The sequence below is a fragment of the Cibotium barometz genome, chromosome 38, assembly GCF_041138505.1.
Source record: "Cibotium barometz isolate CiBa-2024 chromosome 38, ASM4113850v1, whole genome shotgun sequence".
NCBI lineage: Eukaryota > Viridiplantae > Streptophyta > Polypodiopsida > Cyatheales > Cibotiaceae > Cibotium > Cibotium barometz.
In genome coordinates this window covers 50,054,414-50,077,342 of record NC_141083.1, presented here as the reverse complement: position 1 = coordinate 50,077,342, position 22,929 = coordinate 50,054,414, and the positions used below count along the sequence as shown (strand labels likewise).

The window sequence follows — 22,929 nt, the reverse complement described above, 5'->3', positions numbered from 1 at the left end:
CACCTTCCGGACATCATCCACTCCACGCAGACAGGCTTCATCCAAGATAGGAGCATTCTGGATAACATTTTCTCTTTCTGGGAGGCTACGGCTTTGGCTAGATTTCGGCAGGAGGATCTCGCAGTGCTCCTTCTCGACTTCGAGAAGGCATATGATCGGGTGGACTGGGCCTTCTTGGAAGGCACTATGGAGAGGATGGGCTTCCCCCCTCAGTGGATCCGTGGGGTCTCTGCACTCTACACATCGGCTCATAGCCAGGTGCTGATACAGGGCGTGCGCGGAGAGAGGTTCCAGCTCTCGCGCTCGGTGCGGCAGGGGTGCCCCTTGGCGCCCTTCCTTTTCCTTTTTGTGGCGGAGGCCATGAGCACTTTTTTGACGGCACAGGATATAGGTTTGCGGGGCCTCCAGCTTCCCATCCGCACCTCGGAGGAGCTCCTAGACTCAGAGTTTGCGGATGACACCGCTGTCTATCTTCAGGGAGGTGAGGAGAACCTCCGCCGCTTCGCCTCAGCCATGGACAGGTTCTGCAGAGCTTTGGGCGCTTTGATCAACTGGCACAAGTCGTGTGGGTTGTGGGTCAGTTCTATGACCCCCCCGACTTGGAGGCCAGTTGATCGTTTTCAGTGGCTGCCCCCCGGCACTACAGTGTGTTATCTGGGATGCTATGTGGGCATTGACATATCTCCAGAGCAGCAGATAGCCCCCCTTCTTCTGAGCATTCGGAAGAAGCTTCTGTATTGGAGTACCGCTCGTCTATCTCTGGCTGGCCGAGTAGTTGTGGCCAACCAGGTTCTGCTTGCTACCATGTGGTACATCACTTCTTGCTGGGCCTTCTCTCGGGCGTGCATTGGCCAGGTGGCAGAGGCTCATCAGGAACTTTCTTTGGTCCGGTGGCGACGGGCGGCCCGCCAGGGCCAAGGTGGCATGGGATGTGATCACTCAGCCGAGGGAGAGAGGCGGCCTGGGCATTGTTGATCCTATTTGCCAAAGCCGAGCTTTGCTTGGCAAGTTGGTAGTTCGTGGCCTCCTGCCAGGCGCTGAGCCGTGGAAGGAGTTTCTTGTTTCCAGGATGCTCAGCCGCACTCCTTCTCTTAGCGGCCCCTGGACCCCCAGCATCAGGTGGATCTTTACAGAGCAGCGATCCAGAGGAGTGGGCCTTGGCTTCGAGGAGCGTTTTGCAGCTAGCCTTCTGAGGGCCTGGGCGCATCTGAGGCCGTCACTCTTCCAGACTCCCCCGGGCACCGATGAGGAGCGCCTGAGGCAGCCATTGATCTGGAACCCCTTGATTCGACTTCCCAGTGGCCATATGGTTGGATCGCGGTCTCACGTGTCGTGGGGCCCGTTGAGCTCCCGGCCCAGCCCAGTCCCTAGACGACTGGATGTGTTTTCAGCAGTTGCCTCTCGAGGCTCAGGAGAGGAGACTCAGTGGGATGAGGGGCAGAGAGTTGATGAGACAGGACATTGAGGCGGCCATCCCCCGGGAGTGGCGGACCCCAGTACAGGACCCTCCACCTCCACAGTGGATGGGTGTCTTTACTCGGCATGAGATCCTTCTAGCGGTCTGCGGCACAGTGGAGAGAGTCGCCCCACTCACTTTCGAGGTGGGAGAGGGTGGCCAGCTTCAGAGGACACGACTAGATTTGGATGGGCTCCAGGGCTGTATTCTTCAGAGGGTGCGGGTGGTCGGCTTTCATCAGAGACAATGGCATGTAGACCCCTCACCGGCCTCGATAGGGGAGGACTGTTCTTGGAGATTATGGGCTTGGGACAGCAGGCCTCTTATTCGCCTTCAGTGGGATCCAGGTGAGTGGTTTTGGCGAGATCCCTACTCGGCCCCTACCAGCCCAGGCATCCCCTTTTTTCAGTACACAGTGAGGCTGGGGCGGCGGATTCAGAGGCACAGGATAGCGAGCACCCCGGCGGCGGCCGAGCATTGGCGGCGACAGGGGCTCTCCCCTGCCTTTCTTAGGGACTTCTGGTAGCGCCTTTGGGCCAGCTTCTGGCCCCGGAAGGTGACGCTTTTTCTCTGGCTCACAGCGCATAGAGGACTGGCTGTGGGGGCTTGGCTAGCTTTTGGCAGACACCCAGCGTCCTGCCCTCGGTGCGGCCATGCACAGGAGTCGCAGCGGCACTGCTTATGGGATTGCCCACAGGTACAGCAGGTCTGGCAGCGCGCTCTCAGGATGATTTTTGCAGGCTCACCAGGTGAGATGCTGGTGACGTGGGGTGCGGTGGCTTGGGCCACGGACAGCGGCCCGGCCCTTGGATATGAGGACGTCCCTGGCAGTGTGACCATCCAGGTCTCTGACAGGGCGATGGCGGTGGTTCCGACGCCAGACTTCTCTTCGGCAGCCCCTCAGGAGGGGGTCGGGCACAGATGGGAGATGATCAGCAGCATGACGGCTTGGCACATATGGAGAGCCCGATGCAGGGAGGCCATTGACCGCCAGGCGACTCCACCGGCGGAGGTCATACAGGCCCTTTGGGTGGACATCATTCACACCTTGGGGGAAACTCCAGGGCGACTCGGATCGCATGAGAGGGCGCCGCAAGGCTTTCCTCCGCACTTGGCAGCCTGGCCGTTTCCTCACCGCGAGGGGCGAGGATGTCACTTGGCACTATAGGCCTCCAGTTTGGCTTTTCTCACCTCCCACATGTACTACTAGGTAGCCCCCCCCAGAGAGCGGCCAGCCACGGGGGTGGAGCTCAGGTGTTCACTGTGTTTTTTTATCCCTCCTTGCGAGGTGAGCTTTGTAGCCTTATGGCGTTTTCTCATTAACTAATAGAAGGATCGTTTTTCCGGAAAAAAAAAAAAGGAAAGATGATATTCTGACAGAACTCAAGGGTCTTGATAAAGCTTCTGACATTTGGAAGAAGCTCAAGGCTACTTATGAGAATGTCACGCGAGTTAATCAGGTTCACCTGATGAGGAAGCTGGTGAATATGTAGCTGGATGAATCTAAGTTAGCATCCGAGTATCTGAGTGTGTTTACAGTTATCCTGAGCCAGCTTCAGGACACAGGTCTTCCTCCATTTGATGATAAGCTGAAAGCTATCTTCTTGTTGATGACACTACCCGACTCGTGGGAGACACTAGTTGTCTCATTAAGTAACTTCTCTTCGTTGAGCTATGATGGAGTCAGGGGCTCTATTCTCAATGAAGAAATAAGGAGGAAAACAAGTGGTGAGTCAGGTGGTGCCTACCAAGTTAGAGGTAGAAGCAAGAACGCTGAAGGTTCCTTTAACAGGGCAAGGAGTAAGAGCAAGGGGAAGGAAAAGAAAGACTTTGAGGTTACTTGTTATCAATGTGGCAGAAAAGGGCATAAAAAGCCCGACCGCAGGTTCTTTAAGAAGGAGCAAGAGAGGAAAAAGGAGTGGCAGGGCAAGAACAAGAAAGATGAGAAGAAAGATGCGAAAGAAAAACCATCCTCTGAGGCTGAAAAAGCCAATGTTGCCTCTAGTGTCGTTATCACTGAGTTGTCAGACACAGAGGACATACTTGCTGCATCAGATTCTGTTGAGTCATGTGCTAGTGATGTCAAATGTGACTTGCACATTGACAGAAAGGATGTCATAGATGCTTTGCTGACCACCCATGATGAGATGCCTCAATCATGGATTGTTGATTCAGGGGCTTCGTTCCATGTAACTCCAAATGTGGATGCGTTTGCCTCGTATACTCCAGGCCCATGCGGTAAAGTGTTCCTTGGGGACAATCATGCATGCAATCTAGAGGGCAAAGGGACTATACAGTTGGTCCTTAAGAATGGGCAGGAGCTGCAGCTCCATGATGTCAGATGTCATGTGCATTACAGATGCCATGGACATTCTCAGGGCTAGATCCAGAAGAGGCAAACAGATAAAGACCATGAACCAGTAGAAGAACCAGGATGACAGAGCACAGAGCACTGATGGCAGTGTAAACTGGAGCAGGACTTGGAGCAAGGATTTAGAAGGACCAAAAAGAAGCTCACAGAACCAGGCGGCTGAAAAGCATCATAAGATGGTGAAAGTCTCAGTCGGCTGCAGGCACATGAGGGTGTGGACTGGAGTCCAGTCGGGCAGCAGAATGCGCCTCAAGAGCAAGGAGTAGATCTGGTCGGATTGGCTAAAAAAGGCGATAAAAGAATTCTGAACTGGCCGACCAGCAGTCGGCCAGCTCCTCCATGGTCCAAGACCCATATAAAAGGGCTCAAGTGCTCATCTTTGATCTCATTCTCTCCCACTAGGGGATTGGATCACTAGAGGTTCCATAGGGGACAGATTTTAGGTTTAGCCACCTTTTTATGAAGGCAGCCAAGGGCTGCAAAGATATGTACCTTTTTGTACCATAGTATACACTGAATTTCTAGCACTTCTCACTCTCTCTCTCTACTCTCTCTCTACCTACGTTTTTGCATCAGATGGTGCGTTTTTGCATCAGAAGGTTTCCAAGAGTGTTTAGGGCTGAAAGAAGACTACCCAGAGCTTCCGCGCGTTACATTGGTATCAGAGCATTAGGCTCAGCAAAGCTAAACGCTGAATCAGTCCCATATGATGGTGTACAGGTCCAAGGTACAGGAAAGTACACGGATTCGAAGCCCAAGGCGAGGAGCACAGAAGCGGGAAGAACTCCCAGGAGGTTTGTTGGTGGTGTTCCACAGTGCCAGATGGGGATGGCAGTTCCGTGAGCTAGATAGGTTCTCAGGTAACGGTCCCAAGGGAGGTTGATCCTCCAAGGGTGATGTGAGAGTGCCAGACTCAGTTCCAGGAACGAAGACCAAGACGGTGTTTAGAGCCAGGGCAGGAATGGATTGTGGACTAGAGGAAGACCAGATGCATAGATCTTCATCAGAGACAGAGTGGTTTGGAGAATAGATCGAATTTTCAGGGAAAAAGGTTTGCCAGGGATGGATGATGACAGAGGGACTTCGGGACAGGATTGGGATGATGACAGTCATCCAAGAGCAGGTTGGATTCCCGTCATCAAGTTTAGCAGAGGGGGATGTCATGTGCATCACAGATGCCATGGACATTCTCAGGGCTAGATCCAGAAGAGGCAAATAGATAAAGACCATGAACCAGTAGAAGAACCAGGATGACAGAGCACAGAGCACTCCAAATGTGGATGCGTTTGCCTCGTATACTCCAGGCCCATGCGGTAAAGTGTTCCTTGGGGACAATCATGCATGCAATCTAGAGGGCAAAGGGACTATACAGTTGGTCCTTAAGAATGGGCAGGAGCTGCAGCTCCATGATGTCAGATATGTTCCTGGCATCAAAAAGAGTTTGCTATCAGTGGGTCAGCTGGATGTGTGTGGTTTCTCTACCACATTTGGCAGTGGCATGTGGAAGATGCACAAGGGTGTTATGCTTGTAGCCAAAGGCAGCAAAAGAGGCACACTGTACTACTTGCATTCAAAGGTTATCTCTGGAAAGTGTCTTGCTGTTGCGGATGTGAAGTCTCACATGGAGCTTTGGCACAAGAGGCTTGGTCATATGAGCCACAAGGGCTTACAGGTACTCTCTTCTCTTAAGAGAGTTGATGTAAAGAAATCTCATTTTGATTTTTGTCCTGACTGTATTTTTGGAAAGCAAGTAAAACGTTCTTACTACTCTGGTGTGCGAAGAAAGTCTCAAACACTTGATTTGGTTCATTCTGATGTGTGTTCTATGCCTGTGAAAACATATGGTGGTATGAAATATTTTATCACTTTTGTTGATGATGCATCTCGAAAGTTGTGGGCATATCCCTTGAAACATAAGGATGAGGCCTTAGATGCATTTAAAAGGTACTATGCCTATGTGAGTACTCAAACAGGTAAGAAACTAAAGTGCTTGGGAACTGACAATGGGACAGAGTATGTATCTAAAGCGTTTAAACGAGTTTTGTGAGAAGCAGGGAATTAAGAGCTTAGAGGGAGCTCACACCTCCTTATAATCTCTCTTCGAATGGGGTGGCTGAGAGGGTAAATCATACGTTATGTAAGCGAGTCCGTTGCATGCTGTCCACTGCTAATCTCCCTCAGCAGTTCTGGGGAGAAGCATTGAAAACCGCGGTTCATATATGCAACAGGTCTCCTAGTCGTGCGTTAGAGAATGGCTCTAGAAAGAAGTCACGGGATGGAGTCATGTGCGTGGAAGCACCACTGTCAAGAATCCATTCTCGGGTATCCTTTGCGGTGAAGCCAACTGCCTCCTCGCTCGAAGATGATGAAGCATCGGAGTCCATCATCTCTAAGTGCACAAATGCCGGAGTCTTTGCAGCTGAGGCTAAGGAATCAGCACTCTTCCCTGTCCGCTTAGGGCACTTCCTCCAATAGTGGCCTTTCTCGCCACAATCATTGCAGAATCTTTCGGCCTTCAGCTTCTCTCGTTCTGAGTCAGGCTTCTTCTCAGAAGACTTCTCCGATGAAGCCTTCCCTTTGTCCTTGTTGTTATTCCGGCCTTTCGACCGTTGGCCAGTTAAGGCCTCTGAACCGCCGCTGTGAGGAGGGTTTGTGAAACGTTCCTCCTGGTCTAAGACCATTGGCACAAGCTCCTCCCAGGTAATGGTGCTGAGCCTGCCACTCGTAATCAACGAGGAATAGAAAGCAGAATACTGAGCAGGCAAGTGGGACAGCAAAGTGATGGCCATGTCTTCAGATGATATCTCTTTCCCAGCTTGTAGGACTTCCTGCTGAAGGGCCTGCAACTTGTTAATGTGTTCCCGCATCGTCGAGGACTTTGCAGGGTTCATAACCCGCATCTGCACTTCCAAGGAGATCCGTTTCATGGGTGATACCCTGTTATAAAGAGAAGCCAAGTGCTCCCATATGCTGTGCCTCTTGGTCCTTCCTCATCGACAGTAACTCCCCTTCCTCTGCTTCCGGCCGTGGAATCCCGATGATGATGAAATCAACAAGGTCATATGACTCCAGCACAGACTCCATCATGACCTTCTAGATGCCGTAATTGGACCCGTCCAACTGACGGTCCACTGGGAACGTGGGGAAAGTCGGAATCTTCATGTGCTTCTCAGCCATCTCTAGTAAATCGTCCATCGCGGGGAGTAACCTGAAAGGGTGGGTGGGTGGGAAAAAAAATCTGTAAAACCTGCAAGTGGCTGCCCCCCCCCCTCCGCCAGCTCTTTCTCCACCCCTCCCCTCTTGCGCGCAGCTCCCGCCCCCCCCCCCCCCCCCCCCCTAGGGTCTCTCCTTCGCCGTTTCACCCCCCCCTCCTTTTTTTGCTGACTTCCGCCCCCAGGGGGTTTTTTCCTTTTTTCCTTTTTTCTCCGGCCTTCGTCTCCGCCTCTCTGTGTGTAGTTTGGTTCTTGCAGGATCTCCGCTTTCGCCTCGCCTTCGCCATAGCTTCAGACTCTGATGGAGGCTCCTCCCGCCCCGCCTCAGAGGGACTCATCCGCAGCCCCCTCGTCCGCCCCTGAGGACACCCCCATCAGGCTTTCTCTTTCGCTAGAAGAGGAAGCGAGCCTCACCGCAGAGGTGGAACGCCTCCAGGCTCATTCCACCATCTGCCGTATAGTCGGCACTCACCCCAGCAGAGGGGAGATCCGGGATCTTCTCCAGGCCTGCCTTCTTGCAGATGTGGGCAAGATCCTGGATGTACAGCTACTGGGCCGTGGACATTACCAGATCGAGTTCGAGACCGCCCAGAGCGTGGCCAAGGTCCTTGCCACGAGTCCCCTTGACATCAGGGGTGCTCGGGCTTTCTTCAGACCTTGGCAGCATGGCTTTGACCTAGCAGCGGCTGAGCAGGGAGAGCGCCTTTTTCATGTTACAGTTTGCTTCCCTGGACTCTGCCGGGAGTATCTTCCACTCCTCTCTAGGCTAGGAGCATTGGTGGGCTCGGTACTAGAGACTGGCCCCATAGCAGCTTCAGTGGTGGCCAGAGCAGCTGGGCTACCTTCGGTCAGAGTTTTGGTGTCTGACATCTCCTCCCTTCCTAAGGTCATTCAGCTACCTAGGATAGGGGGGGGATGGATTGATCAGAGAGTGGAGTTCTCGGGGCTCCCGAACCAGTTCTTCATTTGCAGGCAGGTCGGTCATCTGGCTAAGCCCTGCCCTCGCAGGAGACCCCGACCCTCACCACAGCAGCAGGCCCCTGATGGCCCGCCCACAGATGCGGCTCGGCAGGCTGCCTCCGGGACACCTGCTCAGGCCACAGCGACCTCGGAGTGGCAGCCTGGACAGGGGCGCCGCCGAGGGAGACAGCCGCAGCAGCACGCTCAGAGACCGTTGCTGCAACAGTAGCCACAGTCTCAGCCTCATTGGGTTCCCGTGAGAAACAGCTTTGCTCCCCTCCAGGAGGAGACCCCTGCAGCGACGCGACTGAGGACCAGGAGATGCCAGCACCCCCTCCTTCACCCCCCCACCCCCGTCCCCTCCCACCGCCCCGCTTCCACCTTCGCCTCCTCCCGTCCCCGCTCCGGTTTCGGCAGCGGCTCCCTCTCCACCCCCCTCGCCTCCCCCTCCTCCCCCCCCCCCCCCCCCCCGCCTGCCTCACCTCCCCGGGAGGCCCTGGCAGTCCCCTGGCGTTCACCTGCAGTCCGGAGGGCGCTGAGTACTGACCTCGCTTGAGCACCACAGAGGAGACCTACCATGCCGATTCGGGCTTCACGGATATCATCTATCCGCAGTCGGCTGAGTCGCCTCGGCATTAGACAGCGCTCGGAGGCTTTTGATTACGCCTTTACACGGCTTTTTGGAGCAGAGGGCCCCCATGAGCCAGCACCCATCCGAGTTCATGTAGTGATACCTCCGGCCCGCGGGGAGGAGGCACTTGATTCAGCGGTGGCCTTCTCGTTCCCTCTATGTGGCCCTTGCGACCGGGAGTGGACTCTAGAGCTCGCTCTTAGCACTTTGAAGACTCAGGCAGTTGAGTTTTCTCATCATGTGAGCGATCTGGAGGTGACAGATGTGATAGGCCGACTATGGGAGTTGGCTCATTTTTTCTTGGATCCCGGGAGTGTGGATGCCTCAGGGATTCGACATTTGGTCGTTCGCATAGTGGCAGACTTAGCACGCGACCCTGGATATGTATGTATACACGAGGTTGCTCTGTCAGAGCGGGAGGCAGTCGCCATGGGCCACAGCCACTGGCGCCTGATCCGTGATTCTTGCAGTACACCGGGTGGGCAGATTCGCAGCCGCTTGGATGGGGACTACTCTCCATCCAAGCCGCTTGCGAAGGCCCGCCGTACGGCTGAGACAGCATCCACCTCAGCAGGTCATCCATGAGTATCATCTCATGGAATGTACAGGGCCTTGGCGGAGCACATTTTATACGCTATCGTGGTTGCTTGAGGCAGGAGCTTCAGAGATGCCTGGTTGGTGGCAGCATTGATATTTTGATGATGCAGGAGCACCACTTGGGTGAGAGCAAGATCTGCAGATATGGTTCGGTGATGCCTGGTAGATGGGACACCTTTTGGTCTGCAGGGTTCGGTCCTTTGGGTGGACAGGGAGGAGTATGCATGGTCATTGCAGATGTATGGCGGCAGGCCATTGTGGATCGAGGGATCATTGTGCCTGGTAGAGCACAGTATGTCATTCTGAGGATGCATGATGAGCTATTGGGCGTGCTCAACGTCTATGCGCCCAATCATGCTAGTGCCAGAGCAGAGTTCTGGACCCAGGTTACGGATGCATTGCCAGAGGCCGCACATTGGTGTGTCGGGGGAGACTTCAACATGCTTGAGGACCCGGCCGATAGGGTGGGAGGCAGTCATGTTACAGTGCACGGTACGGAGCTTGCAGCTTGGGACCGGTTTTGCATGTCACTGAGGATCACTGATGCATGGCAGCATGGGGCCTTCTCCCGCTCTCAGGACAGTCTTAGTTTCTCTCGGTCGGATCGCCGGCAGGGAGGGACTAATCTATCACGGATTGATCGCTTTTATGTGGGCGACTGGTTAGGGGAGCGAGGGGGCTCCGTCGGCATTCTCGTTGGCATCTCATTTTCAGATCATTCGCCAGTTATCTTGACATTGAAGGAGAGGACACGGGAGCCCAGCTTGCAGTTGAGGATCCCAGAGAGGGTACTTACAGATCCCAAGTCTCGCTGAGGACATTGAGAGGATCTGGCATGATAGTCAGTGCTCTGACCAGGATGCAGCAGGCCAGTGTGCCCAGGGACTCATCGAGCTTAGCTCTTTTTTGCACGCTGCAGCTTTGACACGGCTGGGAGAGATTCGCGAGCGGGAGCATCGGCTGAGACGCAGCCTTGCTTCGCTACAGCGCCTTCAGGAGCAGCAGCCTGCATGTGAGTGGGTGGCGTCACAGCTGAGCCAGGCACGCCAGGAGGTTAGAGAGGCAGAGGAGCAGAGACATGAGTTTTACTATCGTCGTCAGTCCTCTCAGTGGACGCAGCTTGGTGATAGAGTGACTGGGGAGTTTTTTGAGATCACTGGACCCCGCCATGCTCGAGCAGGAGTCTGTCAGCTTGGTAGACCGGATGGATCAGTAGCTACTGAGCCCGGGGAGATCAGAGCCATTGCCATTGCATTCTATAGAGACCTGCTTTCAGCGGAGCCAGCCACTGAGGATCGAGATGCTTGCAGACAGACTGTGTGGGCCCATGTGCAGAGGAGGGTCATAGATCGTATGCGTACAGTTCTTGGTGCGCCTCTTTCAGAGATTGAGCTTGCCGAGGCCTTGAGGGTCCTGCCGCGACATAGTTGCCCAGGGGAGGACGGATTGACGCCAGCCTTTTTTACGTGCTATTGGGACCTTTTGGGGCCAAGCCTCCGCAGGGGCTTTCAGTATGTTTTGGACACTGGGGTGATGCCACAGAGCTTTTCAGAGGGCTTGATCTTTCTTATCCCCAAGGGGGAGGGAGTATCAGATGATATTCGGCATTGGAGGCCTATTACGATCCTCAATACTGTCTACAAGGTCTTAGCGAAGGCCTTGAGCTTGAGGATCCAGCCCTTCCTGGGGGAGTTGATTCATGCTACCCAGACAGGATTCGTCAAGGAGCGCAGTATCCTTGACAACATCTTTACTTTCTGGGAGGCGACGGCCCGAGCTAGATTTCTTGGCGAGAACTTGGTCGTGATGCTTCTCGATTTTGAGAAGGCATACGATAGAGTTGATTGGGGTTTCTTAGAGGGCACTATGCTTCGCCTGGGCTTTGAGCCAGGATGGATCAGAGGGGTGGCGGCTCTGTATTCCACAGCTCGTAGCCAGGTGTTGATTGCAGGAGGACGGGGGCCGAGTTTTGAGCTGACGAGATCAGTCCGTCAGGGGTGTCCCCTCGCCCCTTTTCTTTTTCTCTTCTTTGCGGAGGCTATGAGCATGTATTTGACGGGAGAGGAGGTTGGTTTGAGAGGACTCCAGCTCCCAGTCCGGGGGGAGGACCTGCTCGATGCTGAGTTTGCAGACGACACGGGCTTATTTTTGCATGGCCAAGAGGCCAATCTTCTTCGGGCAGAGCAGTCGCTCCAGGTTTTTAGTGCAGCTTCGGGAGCATTGATCAATTGGCGCAAGACAGTGGCCTTTTGGATCAGTAGTGCTCCCACTCCGGCATGGAGCCCGGACCCCGGTTTTAGATGGATTCCTCCTGGCACAGCAGTGCGGTATTTGGGATGCCAGATTGGACTAGATTTGTCACCTGAGCAGCAGATTGCCCCGCTTCTTCTGAGCATTCGGAAGAAGCTTTTGTATTGGAGTACAACTCGACTATCCTTGGCGGGGAGGGTGGTTGTGGCAAATCAGGTGCTGTTAGCAACCATGTGGTACATTACGTCTTGCTGGATCTTCTCGAGCTCTTGCATCAGCCAGGTACAGAGGTTGATCAGGAACTTTCTTTGGTCTGGGCGGGACGGTCAGCCAGCCCGGGCAAAGGTTGCATGGGCAGTTATTACACTTCCGTTGGCTCAGGGAGGCTTGGGCATTATAGATCCAGTCGATCAGAGTAGAGCCTTATTGGGGAAGCTTATTGTTCGGGGGCTGCTTCCAGGCGCTGAGCCTTGGAAAGAGCTTCTCTTGCAGCGGCTGCAGGCTTGGGCTCCCCCAACAGGGGGCACTTGGGCACCAGAGATTCGCTGGATCTTCATAGAGATGAGGAGGACAGGCCTCAGTAGAGGATGGGAGGATAGATTTGCTTTGAGCATCCTGAGAGCTGGGAGCTGCTGAGACCGGGGCTCTCTCAGCGACCTCCTCCTTGTGTTGAGGAGCGGGCCAGACAGCCGCTCATCTGGAGCCCAGCGGTTCGCACAGAGCAGGGTCATATGCTGGGTTCTCGGCCTCGTCTGGCCTGGGGACCTTTAGCAGCAGGCCCAGCACGTAGCTTTGGAGACTGGCAGGCCTTCTGCAGTCTCCCAGAGGAGATCCAGGTGGAGAGGCTGAGTCACTTCAGAGGGGGTTTGATTATGAGGGATGATATTCAGGAGGCACTCACAGAGGAGTGGTTCACGCCTTTCGAGCCAGTGGCCCCACGGTGGATGGGAGCCTTTACACAGTTGGAGATTCTGATTGCTGTCAGAGCTTGCACTGAGGATGGCAGATGCCTCTACTATGAGACTCAGGATGAGGGCAGACTTCAGAGAGTGGAGGTGGAGTCGCCTTTGGTTGTAGAGTGCACCTTTCAGAGGATACGGGTAGTGGCCGCCACTTCTCGGAAGTGGCATATTGACCCCGACCCTGCAGATGTGCTCCCGGATTGGCGCATATGGGCATATGCAGCGCGCCCCTTGGCCCGGCTACAGTGGGACCCTGGGGAGTACGAGTGGCATGATCCTTATGCATCCCTTGAGGCCACAGAGATCACCTTTTTCCAGTATACAGTTCGGCTGGGGCGGCATATTTTGACGGCGAGGAGGATGGTCTCTCCAGCTGCAGCGGGGCATTGGCGGCTACAGGGACTCTCATAGGAGTTCCTGGAGGATTTTTGGGCCCGGCTGTGGGCTAGTCGACAGGCCCGCAGGATCTCGACTTTCCAGTGGCTGGTCGCCCACAAGGGCTTAGCAGTTGGCACCTGGCTTGTTTACAGCGGTCTTTCAGCGGCCTGCGTCCGATGCGGCCACCATATGGAGACACAGAGACATTGCCTTTGGGATTGCCCTCAGGCGCGCAACAGATTTGGCTGCGGATGCTGCGTATTCTGGCCCCCCTCTCTCCAGAGGGTATGTTTACGTGGGGTGCCGCTGCTTGGTCGACTTCGTCAGGGCCTGCTATGGGCTATGAGATGGAGCAGGACAGTCAGGCCATCAGATTCATTAGGGGCCAGCCTCGCCTGGTTCTGGCACCGGATTTCTCGTCCGCCAGCTGGACACAGGAGAGGGATTTACAATGGGAGCTCCTCAGCAGCCTCACCATCTGGTTCACCTGGAGGGCCCGGTGTTTCACGGCCTTTGAGGGGAGACTGGAGCCACCAGCAGAGACTGTACGGGGGATTTGGCAGGAGTTGATCCACACCCTGCGAGGACAGTATGACCGCATCCGGGGCGACTCGGATGAGGCGATTTTTCGGCGCTAGGCCTTTCACACCACCTGGCACATCGGCCCCTTCTATACCTTACACACGGGATCCCCCCGTTGGCATTACAGGCCACCTGTTTGGCCTCCCCCCCCCCCCCCCCCCCCCCCCCCTATTGTATGATTTAGCCCCTCAGTCCTTTGTACTGATGCTTGTATTTTGCAGCACCTAGGGAGAGTCTCCCGGGCTGACTTGCTGTATTCACTGCTTTGTTTCTCTTATGAGCAAGAGAGATCTTTTGTAGCCCTACGGGCGTTTTTATATAACTAATGAAAGGATCGTTTCTCGAAAAAAAAGAAAAAGAAAAAAAGTAGAGTGCAGAAGATAGATAGCACAACAGAAGGAGAGAGATAGGCGTGTAAATCTTCTCTATACACAAGATCCTGCAATGAAAACAAGATACAATGATGTGGGGGCCATGGGGCCATTTTATATGGCCCCATACATGCAGTCGGCCAATGGAGAAACAGGCCACTAGCCGCACGACCGGGTCTCCTCTAGTCGGCCAGCCAAAAAACCTCCACAACCTCAACAGTAAAAGTCGGCGAGCTCCATATGAACACGAGTGTAGTCGGCCAGCTTTTGTGTGATCTTGCCAGCATAGGGCAGCCACATACACCATGGAAAAATAGGGAAAAATGGGAAAAAAATACGGGGAGTGAGGAAAAATGAGAAAACACCTATATAGGGCGGGCACACCCACAACAAAGGCCCTGGTGTCTGATAAAGATAGGAGATGACTTCTAACACCCCCTCTCAGCTCCTGGCTGTGAAATCAACCCTAGGGAGCTGGAGTGCCGCCTGAGCGTAGCCTGAGGTAGAGACTTCGTGAAGAGGTCTGCCGCATTGTCCTCCGTCGAACAATAAAGTAGCAAGATGTCACCAGCCAAGATCTTCTCACGTACAAAGTGATACTGTATTTCTATGTGCTTGGTCCGGGCATGGAAGACCGGGTTCCGAGCAATAGCTATACAACTCTGGTTATCACACTGGATGACTGTGGGCTCCTTCTGTGGAAACCCAATCTCGCCTAGCAGCCTCCGCAGCCACACACCCTCGCAAGCAGCACCACAAGCAGCCCGGTACTCTGCCTCTGTCGAAGATAGGGCAATAGTTGGCTGCCTCTTACTGCTCCAAGAAACTGCTCCTGAGCCGAGGGTAAAACTGTAACCTCGTGTCTGGATCTCCTCCCCAATCTGAGTCACTCCAACCTTGGAGTTTGACTACATCCCCTCTTGTGTAAAAGAGTCCTAGATCCTTCGTACTCTGCAGATACCGCAAGATCCGCAAGCCTGCGTCCCAATGAGACTTCAATGGCGTCTGCATAAAAGAGCTCAACAGTCCCACGGAGAAGCTCAAGTCCAATTTGGTGTTCAGCAACCAGATCAGTGAACCAACCAACTTCCGATACTGCGAGGCATCAACTGGCTCACAAGGATCATTAACAGTTAACTTTGTATTTGGGTCCATTGGCAAAGTAATAGGCTTGTAGTTCTCCATCCCAAAGGCCTCAAGCAACTCATGAACATACCGTTGCTGAGAGACAAAAAACCCCCTCTGGGTCTGCCAGATCTCCAATCCCAAAAAGAAGTGGAGTAAGCCTAGGTCGGTCATCTCAAACTCCTTTGACAAGGCAGCCTTCGTCACGCCAATGTGCTCCACATGACCGCCGGTGAGAATGAGATCATCCACATAAAGGATGATAATCGTAACTATGCCGCGTTCCCGCAAGAGATACAGGTTGGGATCTGCAACCGATCTCTGAAAACCAGTCCGAACAAAGAAGGAATCAATCTTCTGATTCCAAGCCCTGGGAGCCTGTGTAAGACCACACAAGGCCTTACGTAACCTGTAAACCATCCCTTTTGATCCTAGAACAACAAAGCCTGGAGGATGCTCAACATACACCTCCTTCTGCAGGTCACCATTAAGGAACGCAGATTTTACATCCATTTGATACACGGGCCACCTGAGAAGAAGCAAGGGCAAGAACGGTCCGAATCGTGGTCATCCGTGCTGTCAGTGCAAAGGTATCCTCGTAGTCGATGCCTGGCCGCTGAGCATAACCTTTAGCCACAAGTCTGGCTTTGTGTTTGTCCACCGACCCATCTAACGCATATTTGGTCTTAAAGACCCATTTGACACCAATAACTGACCGTTTCGACGGCCTCGGTACCAACTCTCATGTGTTGTTCTTCTCGATGGCATCAAGTTCCACCTGCATGGCTTTCCTCCAAGTATCCTGTGAAAGGGCTTCCTTAACGGAAGTGGGCTCCTTGTCCCGCATAATACGAGACATCAAAGCATAGTTTACCTGAAGAAGCTCCGCTGTATTGCTTTTGTCGTGGACTCTGTGCGATCTTCGAGGGCCGTCCTCTGTGGTCCACTCGGAGGGTAGCTCTGTGACACCTGACTCCCGAAGGGTGTCAATCAACCACCTGGGTACTCGAACAGATTGTGGAGCCTCGTGCCGTTGCGGGGGCTCTACTCCAGCTGCGGGCTCAACCTCCTGTACTGACTGAGGTTGATCAATTGGAACATTAGTATGGGAATCATCATCAGACTCTTCTGGATCTCCAAGAAGTGGCGGCTCCTCGACAGCGGATACTGGAACATGCTCATCAAAGACTACATCCTGTCTGACAACAATCTCATTCCTCTCTGGATCATACAATCTGTATCCCTTGGAAAGAGAATTATACCCCACAAATATAAGCTTGCGGGATTTGGAGTCAAGCTTCCCCCTCTGCTTCTTCGGAATATGTACATACGCATCACTCCCAAAAACACGGAAGTGGGAGACATCAAGTTTCCTGCCAAAGTATGCCTCAAACGGAATCATATTAGGTACTGAAGTCGTTGGAGACCGGTTGAGGGTATGGACAGCCGTTGCCACAGCCTCTCCCCAAAGTGGACGAGGAAGATCACGATGCTCCAGCATGGTCCTCGCCATCTCCACCACAGTCTTGTTTTTGCGTTCTACAACTCCATTCTCTGAAGGCGATTCTTTATTGGCCAGTTCCCTCTTGATGCCATGATCTGCACAAAATCTGAGAAATACATTCGAGGAGAATTCATCCCCTTTGTCAGTCCTGAGAGTCTTTACTTGCAATCCAGACTCTTTTCCCACCATCACGTGCCAATCCTTGAACCGTGCAAAAGCTTGGTGCTTCTGTGAAAGAAAGTAGACCCACGTGAATTTGGTACATTCATCAACAAGGAGCATAAAATAGAGAGATCCTCCCAATGATGGTGTCTGTTGAGGTCCACACAAGTCAGTGTGAATCAACTCCAATGGTTTTGAAGCCCGCCTGGAAGCCTGCTTCGGAAAGGATTCCCTATGCTGCTTACCACGTATGCAAGAACTGCAACGTCCTTGCCTGCTGCCAACATCTGGCAAGCCAACCACCACCTGGTCCCGGAAAGCTCGCCGCAGTGCATCCACATTTAAGTGGCCAAATTGAAAGTGGCATAGATCTCCGACCTGAGAACCTGTCAATGAGGAGAGTGCAGAGAGCTTGTAGATACCATTCTCCACACTGCCTTTCCAAAGGCCAAATTGAAAGTGGCACAGATCTCCGACCTGAGAACCTGTCAATGAGGAGAGTGCAGAGAGCTTGTAGATACCATTCTCCACACTGCCTTCCCAAACAACCTGGCCAGTCTCACGGTCCTGTAGAGCAACTGAATGCTCCTCAAATTCCACCCGAAAGCCAGTCTTGCATACTTCATGTACTGACAGAAGATGAAAACCAAGAGCAGGGACGTAAAGAACACGGGAGGCATGCTTGCCCCCCTTGCCGTTGGGAATAATCTCCATCCGGCCCTCACTGTGTATCGGAATGGTGGAGTTGTCGCCAATGAAAATGCGACTTGACTGCCGTTTCAGATCCAGAAAGAAGTCACGGGACGGAGTCATGTGCTTGGAAGCACCACTGTCAAGAATCCATTCCCGGGTATCCTTTGCGGTGAAGCCAACTGCCTCCTCGTTCGAAGACGATGAATGTCACGTGCATCCCGCACTTGGATGCCACGTAGACATTCTGTACAGAAGGTGCAGGACCTGGGATGGTGAACTGGTCCCATGTGAGCCCAGTCCGGGACGAGTCAGCCAGGGATCCATCTCAGTCGTCCGAGGTCAGGTGTGCATTGTCCTGCACATGAGTCCAAGGTCAGGTGTGCATTGTCCTGCACATGGAGCAGTGCCAGTCCGCGCTGTGAGTCTCCCTCTGGAATGATGTCAGATGTTCTGTGTATCTGGTTTGCAACTGGATGCCAGGCCTCTGTAGGCATGTAGTTTGCATGTAGAGATGGGGCCAGCCCATAGGGCTACCCCAGTGTAGGTATTTGCTTGCATTTGTAGTATGGGCATGGGGGAGGTGTCCAACCACCCCCAAGGGGCCAGGAGAGCCCAAGGCTATGCCCACCAGCCAAGGCATGGGCTGGAGGGGCTGTCAGCCAGCCCTAGGGCTGCTGGACAGGCAGCCGACAGGGCTAGAAGCCCTGCCCAGCCAGTCGGCCAGGTGTGGGGGGCAGTCCCACACCTCTACGCAAGGTGCCCAGCAGTCAGATAGCTGTCCAGAAGGTATGCGCAGGCTGGACAGTAGTAAAATAGGTGTGAAAGCATTTATTTAATCAGACTCAGTCGTGGGTCTTCAGTAAACCAGCCGACTGGATGTTTTGGGAAGTATAAAAGCCCAGCCCATAGTTTCATTAGAATCATCTCATATTTCACCAAGAGCTCCAAGCATTCAAGGGCCAGGACAGCCAAGGGTTTGCTAAAGCTAAGGGGTGAAGGACTGAAGGTCAAGGGCAGGTTTTCCAGCCAAGAAAAGGTCAAGTACTTTGTATTTGTTTCAGATTTACATCATTCTAATAAAGCAAATACACCATCCGTGGTGGGGGCCCTACAGAGGGTAATTGGGACCCAATACTGTGTCCTCTCCATCTCCCCCTTCTCTCTCTATTTTCAGCACATCGTTTTTTCAGTTTGTGCGTTAATTCCGTCGCGAAAAGACTGCTGTTTTCTGAGTTTTGAAGTACCGATTCCTTCTCCGAAGCTTCCGCATATTACAGTGGTATCAGAGCCTACTTCAAGGACGAAGATTCAGCAAAGAAAACCAGAAAATTTTTTCGCTCGTGTGGTTGGTTTTTAGACGCCGGTGGACTACCCTTTTCGGAGTGACTCCTGTCCCTCGAAGGACGGTTGGTTTTTAGCCTCCGGAAGCCTCCGGAAGTCTCCCACACAGATAGTGGATGGTCAGATTGCGTTCCGGAAAGGAACTGCATTTTCCCGCTATGGCGAACTTCGGCGACGAGAGAGAACCAGAACCATGGGACCAGAGTGCACCAGGCAGCCCAGCTAGGGCACCCGGCTTGAGTGTACAAGACATGTTCCAGCAGATGATGCGAGCAATCGCAGACCAGACAACCAAGTTGGACGAGCAGAAGGCGCGGATTTTGGCTCTGGAGGAGCGTTCTCGCTCTCCAGCGTCGCGTTTTCCATCTCCTCCTCCCTCTCCTTCCGTACCCCAGATACCAGATCCTCGTCACAGGGACCCTCTCGAGGGGTCACAGCCGCAGTCAAGCTCTTTGCTTGAGATGCAGATACGGGCATTGGAGATTCGACAACGAGAAGACGAAGCCATGCGACGAGTGGAACACGAGCGTTACCTCCGAGCTTTGGACGCCAGATTGACACCGGCGGCGCCCTCGAATCATTTTCCCGAGAAAATGAACTTCAGTAAGTATAATGGTAAACTCGATCCCACTACTCTGTATTCATGGTTACATCAATTTGAAGCTTACTTTGCCGCAGTTAGGAAAACAGATATTGACAAAGTGATCTTAGCCAGTTGGTATTTGGAAGGTGAGGCCATTCCTTGGTGGACTCAGTGGGCTCATGCCCACACCAGATCAGGTATGGCAGCTTATGGGTGGGACGAGTTCGTCCGTGACCTTAAGCAGCGGTTTTTACCGCCCCACTACCTTGAGCGACTCGAAGACGAGTTCAGGGGTGCGCGTCAGAATGCGCAACCAATCCTTCAGTTTGCCAATAGAATTTCGACCTTGTGTCTACAATTAGGCTTATCTGATGCGGACAAGAAAGGGCAGTTTTTGTATGGCCTGGACACGCACATCCAATGGGAGGTGCGTATGTTTAGACCAGCCACCTTTGAGGACGCACTCTCGCTTGCGCAGAGTGCAGAAATGAAACACAATGGTGGCAAGCCCAAGACTTCCCAGACGGCTTCTCCTAAGGCTAACGCCTCGGGGGGCAAAAGCCAGAACCAGACGGGGTCTTCCCCAGGACAGAGCCCGGGAGCCTCTGGCTCCAAGAACTCGAACAATGCGTCTAAGCTTACTCCAGACCAGAAAGCGGAGGCAGGCAAGACAGGTGGCAAGTTGAGTGCTGAGGAGCTTTCTCAGTACAGGAAGGAGGGTAGATGTTACTTTTGTCACACAAAAGGACATACTTCTCGGGATTGTCCGAAGAAGCCTCCAAAGGCCGCCGCCGCCTCCACAGCTTCCGTGGTGAGCACAGCTCCGCCACAGATCCCAGCGGCTACCCCTAGTTCTTCAACCCCCGGTGCTTCAGTTGGAGCAATTATTAGCCGGGAGCTCGAAGATAAGCAGAAGGGCGCCCATGACCAGGAGTATGAGCGCAACGAATTGCTCAAGTCCTTTGGCTACATAGGTGGCCAGAGAGTCGTTGTCTTGTTTGACAGCGGCAGCACGGAGGATGTGATCACGGAAGAGGCCGCTAGGCGTGCCCGCTTCGAGCTCACTCCGGTGGACAAACAAGTTGAGGGATTTAGCACAGGTATGACTACGAGCGTCAAGTATGAAGCTCTAGGTGCTAAATTAGTCATTCAGGGCATAGAGTTTGTGCGTGACTTTATGGTTGCCCCTCTTGTAGGAGCAGACATAATTTTGGGGATCCAGTGGTTTCACAAGTTTCTCCCTGATGTCAAGTGGGACAAGCACACGTTCCAGATTGATCGGAATGTGTCAAACACCCCTGTGACCATTAAGTGTGAGCCAGGTATTCCAAACTTTCCGCTCATAAGCCACTTGCAGGCTAAGAGAGCAGTCAGGAAAGGCGCACAGTGTGCGATGATTTACGTCCAGACAGCCCAGACGGTGGCCAGTGCTTCCGAGAAGTACTCGGTTCTCCATGAAAAGTTCCAGAAGATTTTTCTTCGGGACAGTCTCCCTCCCCAGCTTCCCCCGTCCAGACCGGAGGATCACAAGATTGACCTCCTCCCAGGCTCGGAACCCCCGAGCAAGTTTCCGTATCGCCTTTCTAAGGCAATGGAATCGGAGTTGGACCGCCAACTCCAAGAATTGTTGCAAGCTGGCTTCATCCGCCCCAGCGTGTCACCGTTTGCAGCACCGATCTTATTTGTCAAGAAGAAAGATGGGTCTTCTCGGTTGTGTGTCGATTATCGTGCACTCAACAAGCTGACTATCAAGAGCAGATTCCCGATGCCTCGAATTGACTATATTCTCGAGAGGCTGAATGGAGCTAAGGTGTTCTCTAAATTGGATTTAAAGAGTGGGTACCACCAGGTTCGGATTGTTGAGGGGGACATCCCCAAGACAGCTTTCCGTACAGAACGGGCCCACTATGAATTTGTGGTCATGCCATTTGGTTTGACGAACGCCCCAGCTACATTTAACCGCATGATGATGCGTATTTTCCGGGAGTTGATTGGAGTGTGTGTGTTCATATTTCTGGACGACATACTCATATTTTCAGCTACAGTTGAGCAGCATGACGTTGATGTGGAGAAAGTCCTCAAGTTGCTGGAAAGCAACGAGCTCTATATCAATGAAAAGAAGTCAGAATTTTATCTGTTCCAGGTACATTACTTGGGATATATAATCAGTGCCGAAGGCATTCGACTTGATCCGGCTAAAGTGGCCGAGATTGTGAACTGGGAAGTACCTCAGACTGCTTATGACATTAGATCATTTGTGGGTATATGCCAGGCATATTCCACCCACATTGACAAGTTTTCTGATCTCTCGGCAGACCTCACCGATCTGCTAAAGGGAGTGAAAACAAGGAGGCAAAAGATTCGAATGACTCCACGAGCGTTGGAGGCATTCCAGAACCTCAAGGTGGCTTTGTCAGAAGCGCCTTGTCTAGCCCTTGCCTCATGGGACGAACCATTTCAGGTGATCACCGATGCGAGTAACATCGCAATTGGAGGTGTATTGCAACAGAATGGTCATCCAGTAGCTTACATGTCTCGTAAGTTACTGCCCGCCGAAAAGAATTACTCAGTCTACGATCGTGAACTCCTAGCAGTCATTCAGGCCTTGAAACATTGGAAACATTTCTTGTATGGCCGTGACTTCGAGGTTCGCACTGACCATCAGGCATTGCGCTGGATTCAGACGATGCCAAGTGCACAGTGGAGTGATCGACAACACCGCTGGAGTCAGATATTCCAGCAGTTTGGTGGCATGATTGAGTACCTTCCAGGAAAGGCCAATCCAGTGGCCGATGCTTTGAGCAGGAAGGGACAAGTAGCTGCGATTCAGACCACTAGACTAGACCTTGTTGGTACAGGACTAGAAGACATGAAGCACACGTACGCGGATTCCGAGGAATTCGGTACACAGTGGGAACAGGCATTGGATGCCACAGGACCATGCCATTTTCTGATACGCGATGGTTGGCTTTACTACAAAGGCCGACTGTGTGTCATGAAAACATTCCGGGCAGCTCTTCTCCATGATGCCCATGACGCCATTACAGGTGGTCATAGGGGCATGAATTCGACTCTGGAGAAGTTAGAACGGCAATACTATTGGCCAAAGATGCGGCGTGATGTGTTTACTTATGTACAACGCTGTGACATTTGTCAAAAGGTGAAAGCTCCGCGTGGAAAGAAGATAGGGTTGTTACAGCCTTTGCCAATTCCTGAGGGTCCTTTCCAAGACATTTCGATGGACTTTGTCACAAATCTGCCTCCCAGTCCGAGTAAGCGTAATACACAGTGTTTGACTATTGTTGACAGGTTCAGCAAATTTGTGATGCTTATTCCTTGCAGGGCCAATGTGACCGCCGAGGATGTTGCCCAGCTATTCATTCGGCATTGGTACCCGATTGGTGGGATTCCTAGGACCATAGTGTCAGACCGAGATGCCAAGTTTACCAGTCATTTTTGGAGGGCATTGTTTGATAATTTTGGTACTAAGTTGAATTTTTCCAGTGCATTCCACCCACAGACAGATGGCCAGACAGAGATATACAACCAGTTGGCCTTTGATGTGCTGAAGTGTTATGTCCACGATCAGCAAGGTAAGTGGGAATCGTTTTTGCCTTTAGTTCAAGCGGTTCTGAATGACTCTTTTTCTTCAGCTATTGGCAGGACTCCATATGAGGCAGCGTTTGGAAGGCCTTTCCAGTCGTTGTTAACCAGGACGTCGTCTTCAGTTCCGGAGGCGAACAGAGTGACG

General features: G+C 52.9%; 1 protein-coding gene across 1 annotated transcript in view; it reads left to right on the top strand.

The window, feature by feature from the left end:
• Window positions 1–2,949: 2,949 nt before the first annotated feature.
• The window catches only part of LOC147616832 (Golgi transport complex protein-like protein), a gene marked incomplete at its 5' end in the record, with an annotated part of 28,027 nt that continues 8,047 nt past the window's right edge, over window positions 2,950–22,929 (top strand). The window contains 2 exons of the mRNA XM_086777211.1: window positions 2,950–3,694; window positions 5,132–5,800. Coding sequence (XP_086633337.1) covers window positions 2,950–3,694; window positions 5,132–5,800 — 1,414 coding nt within the window. The remainder of the gene's footprint in view (window positions 3,695–5,131; window positions 5,801–22,929) is intronic.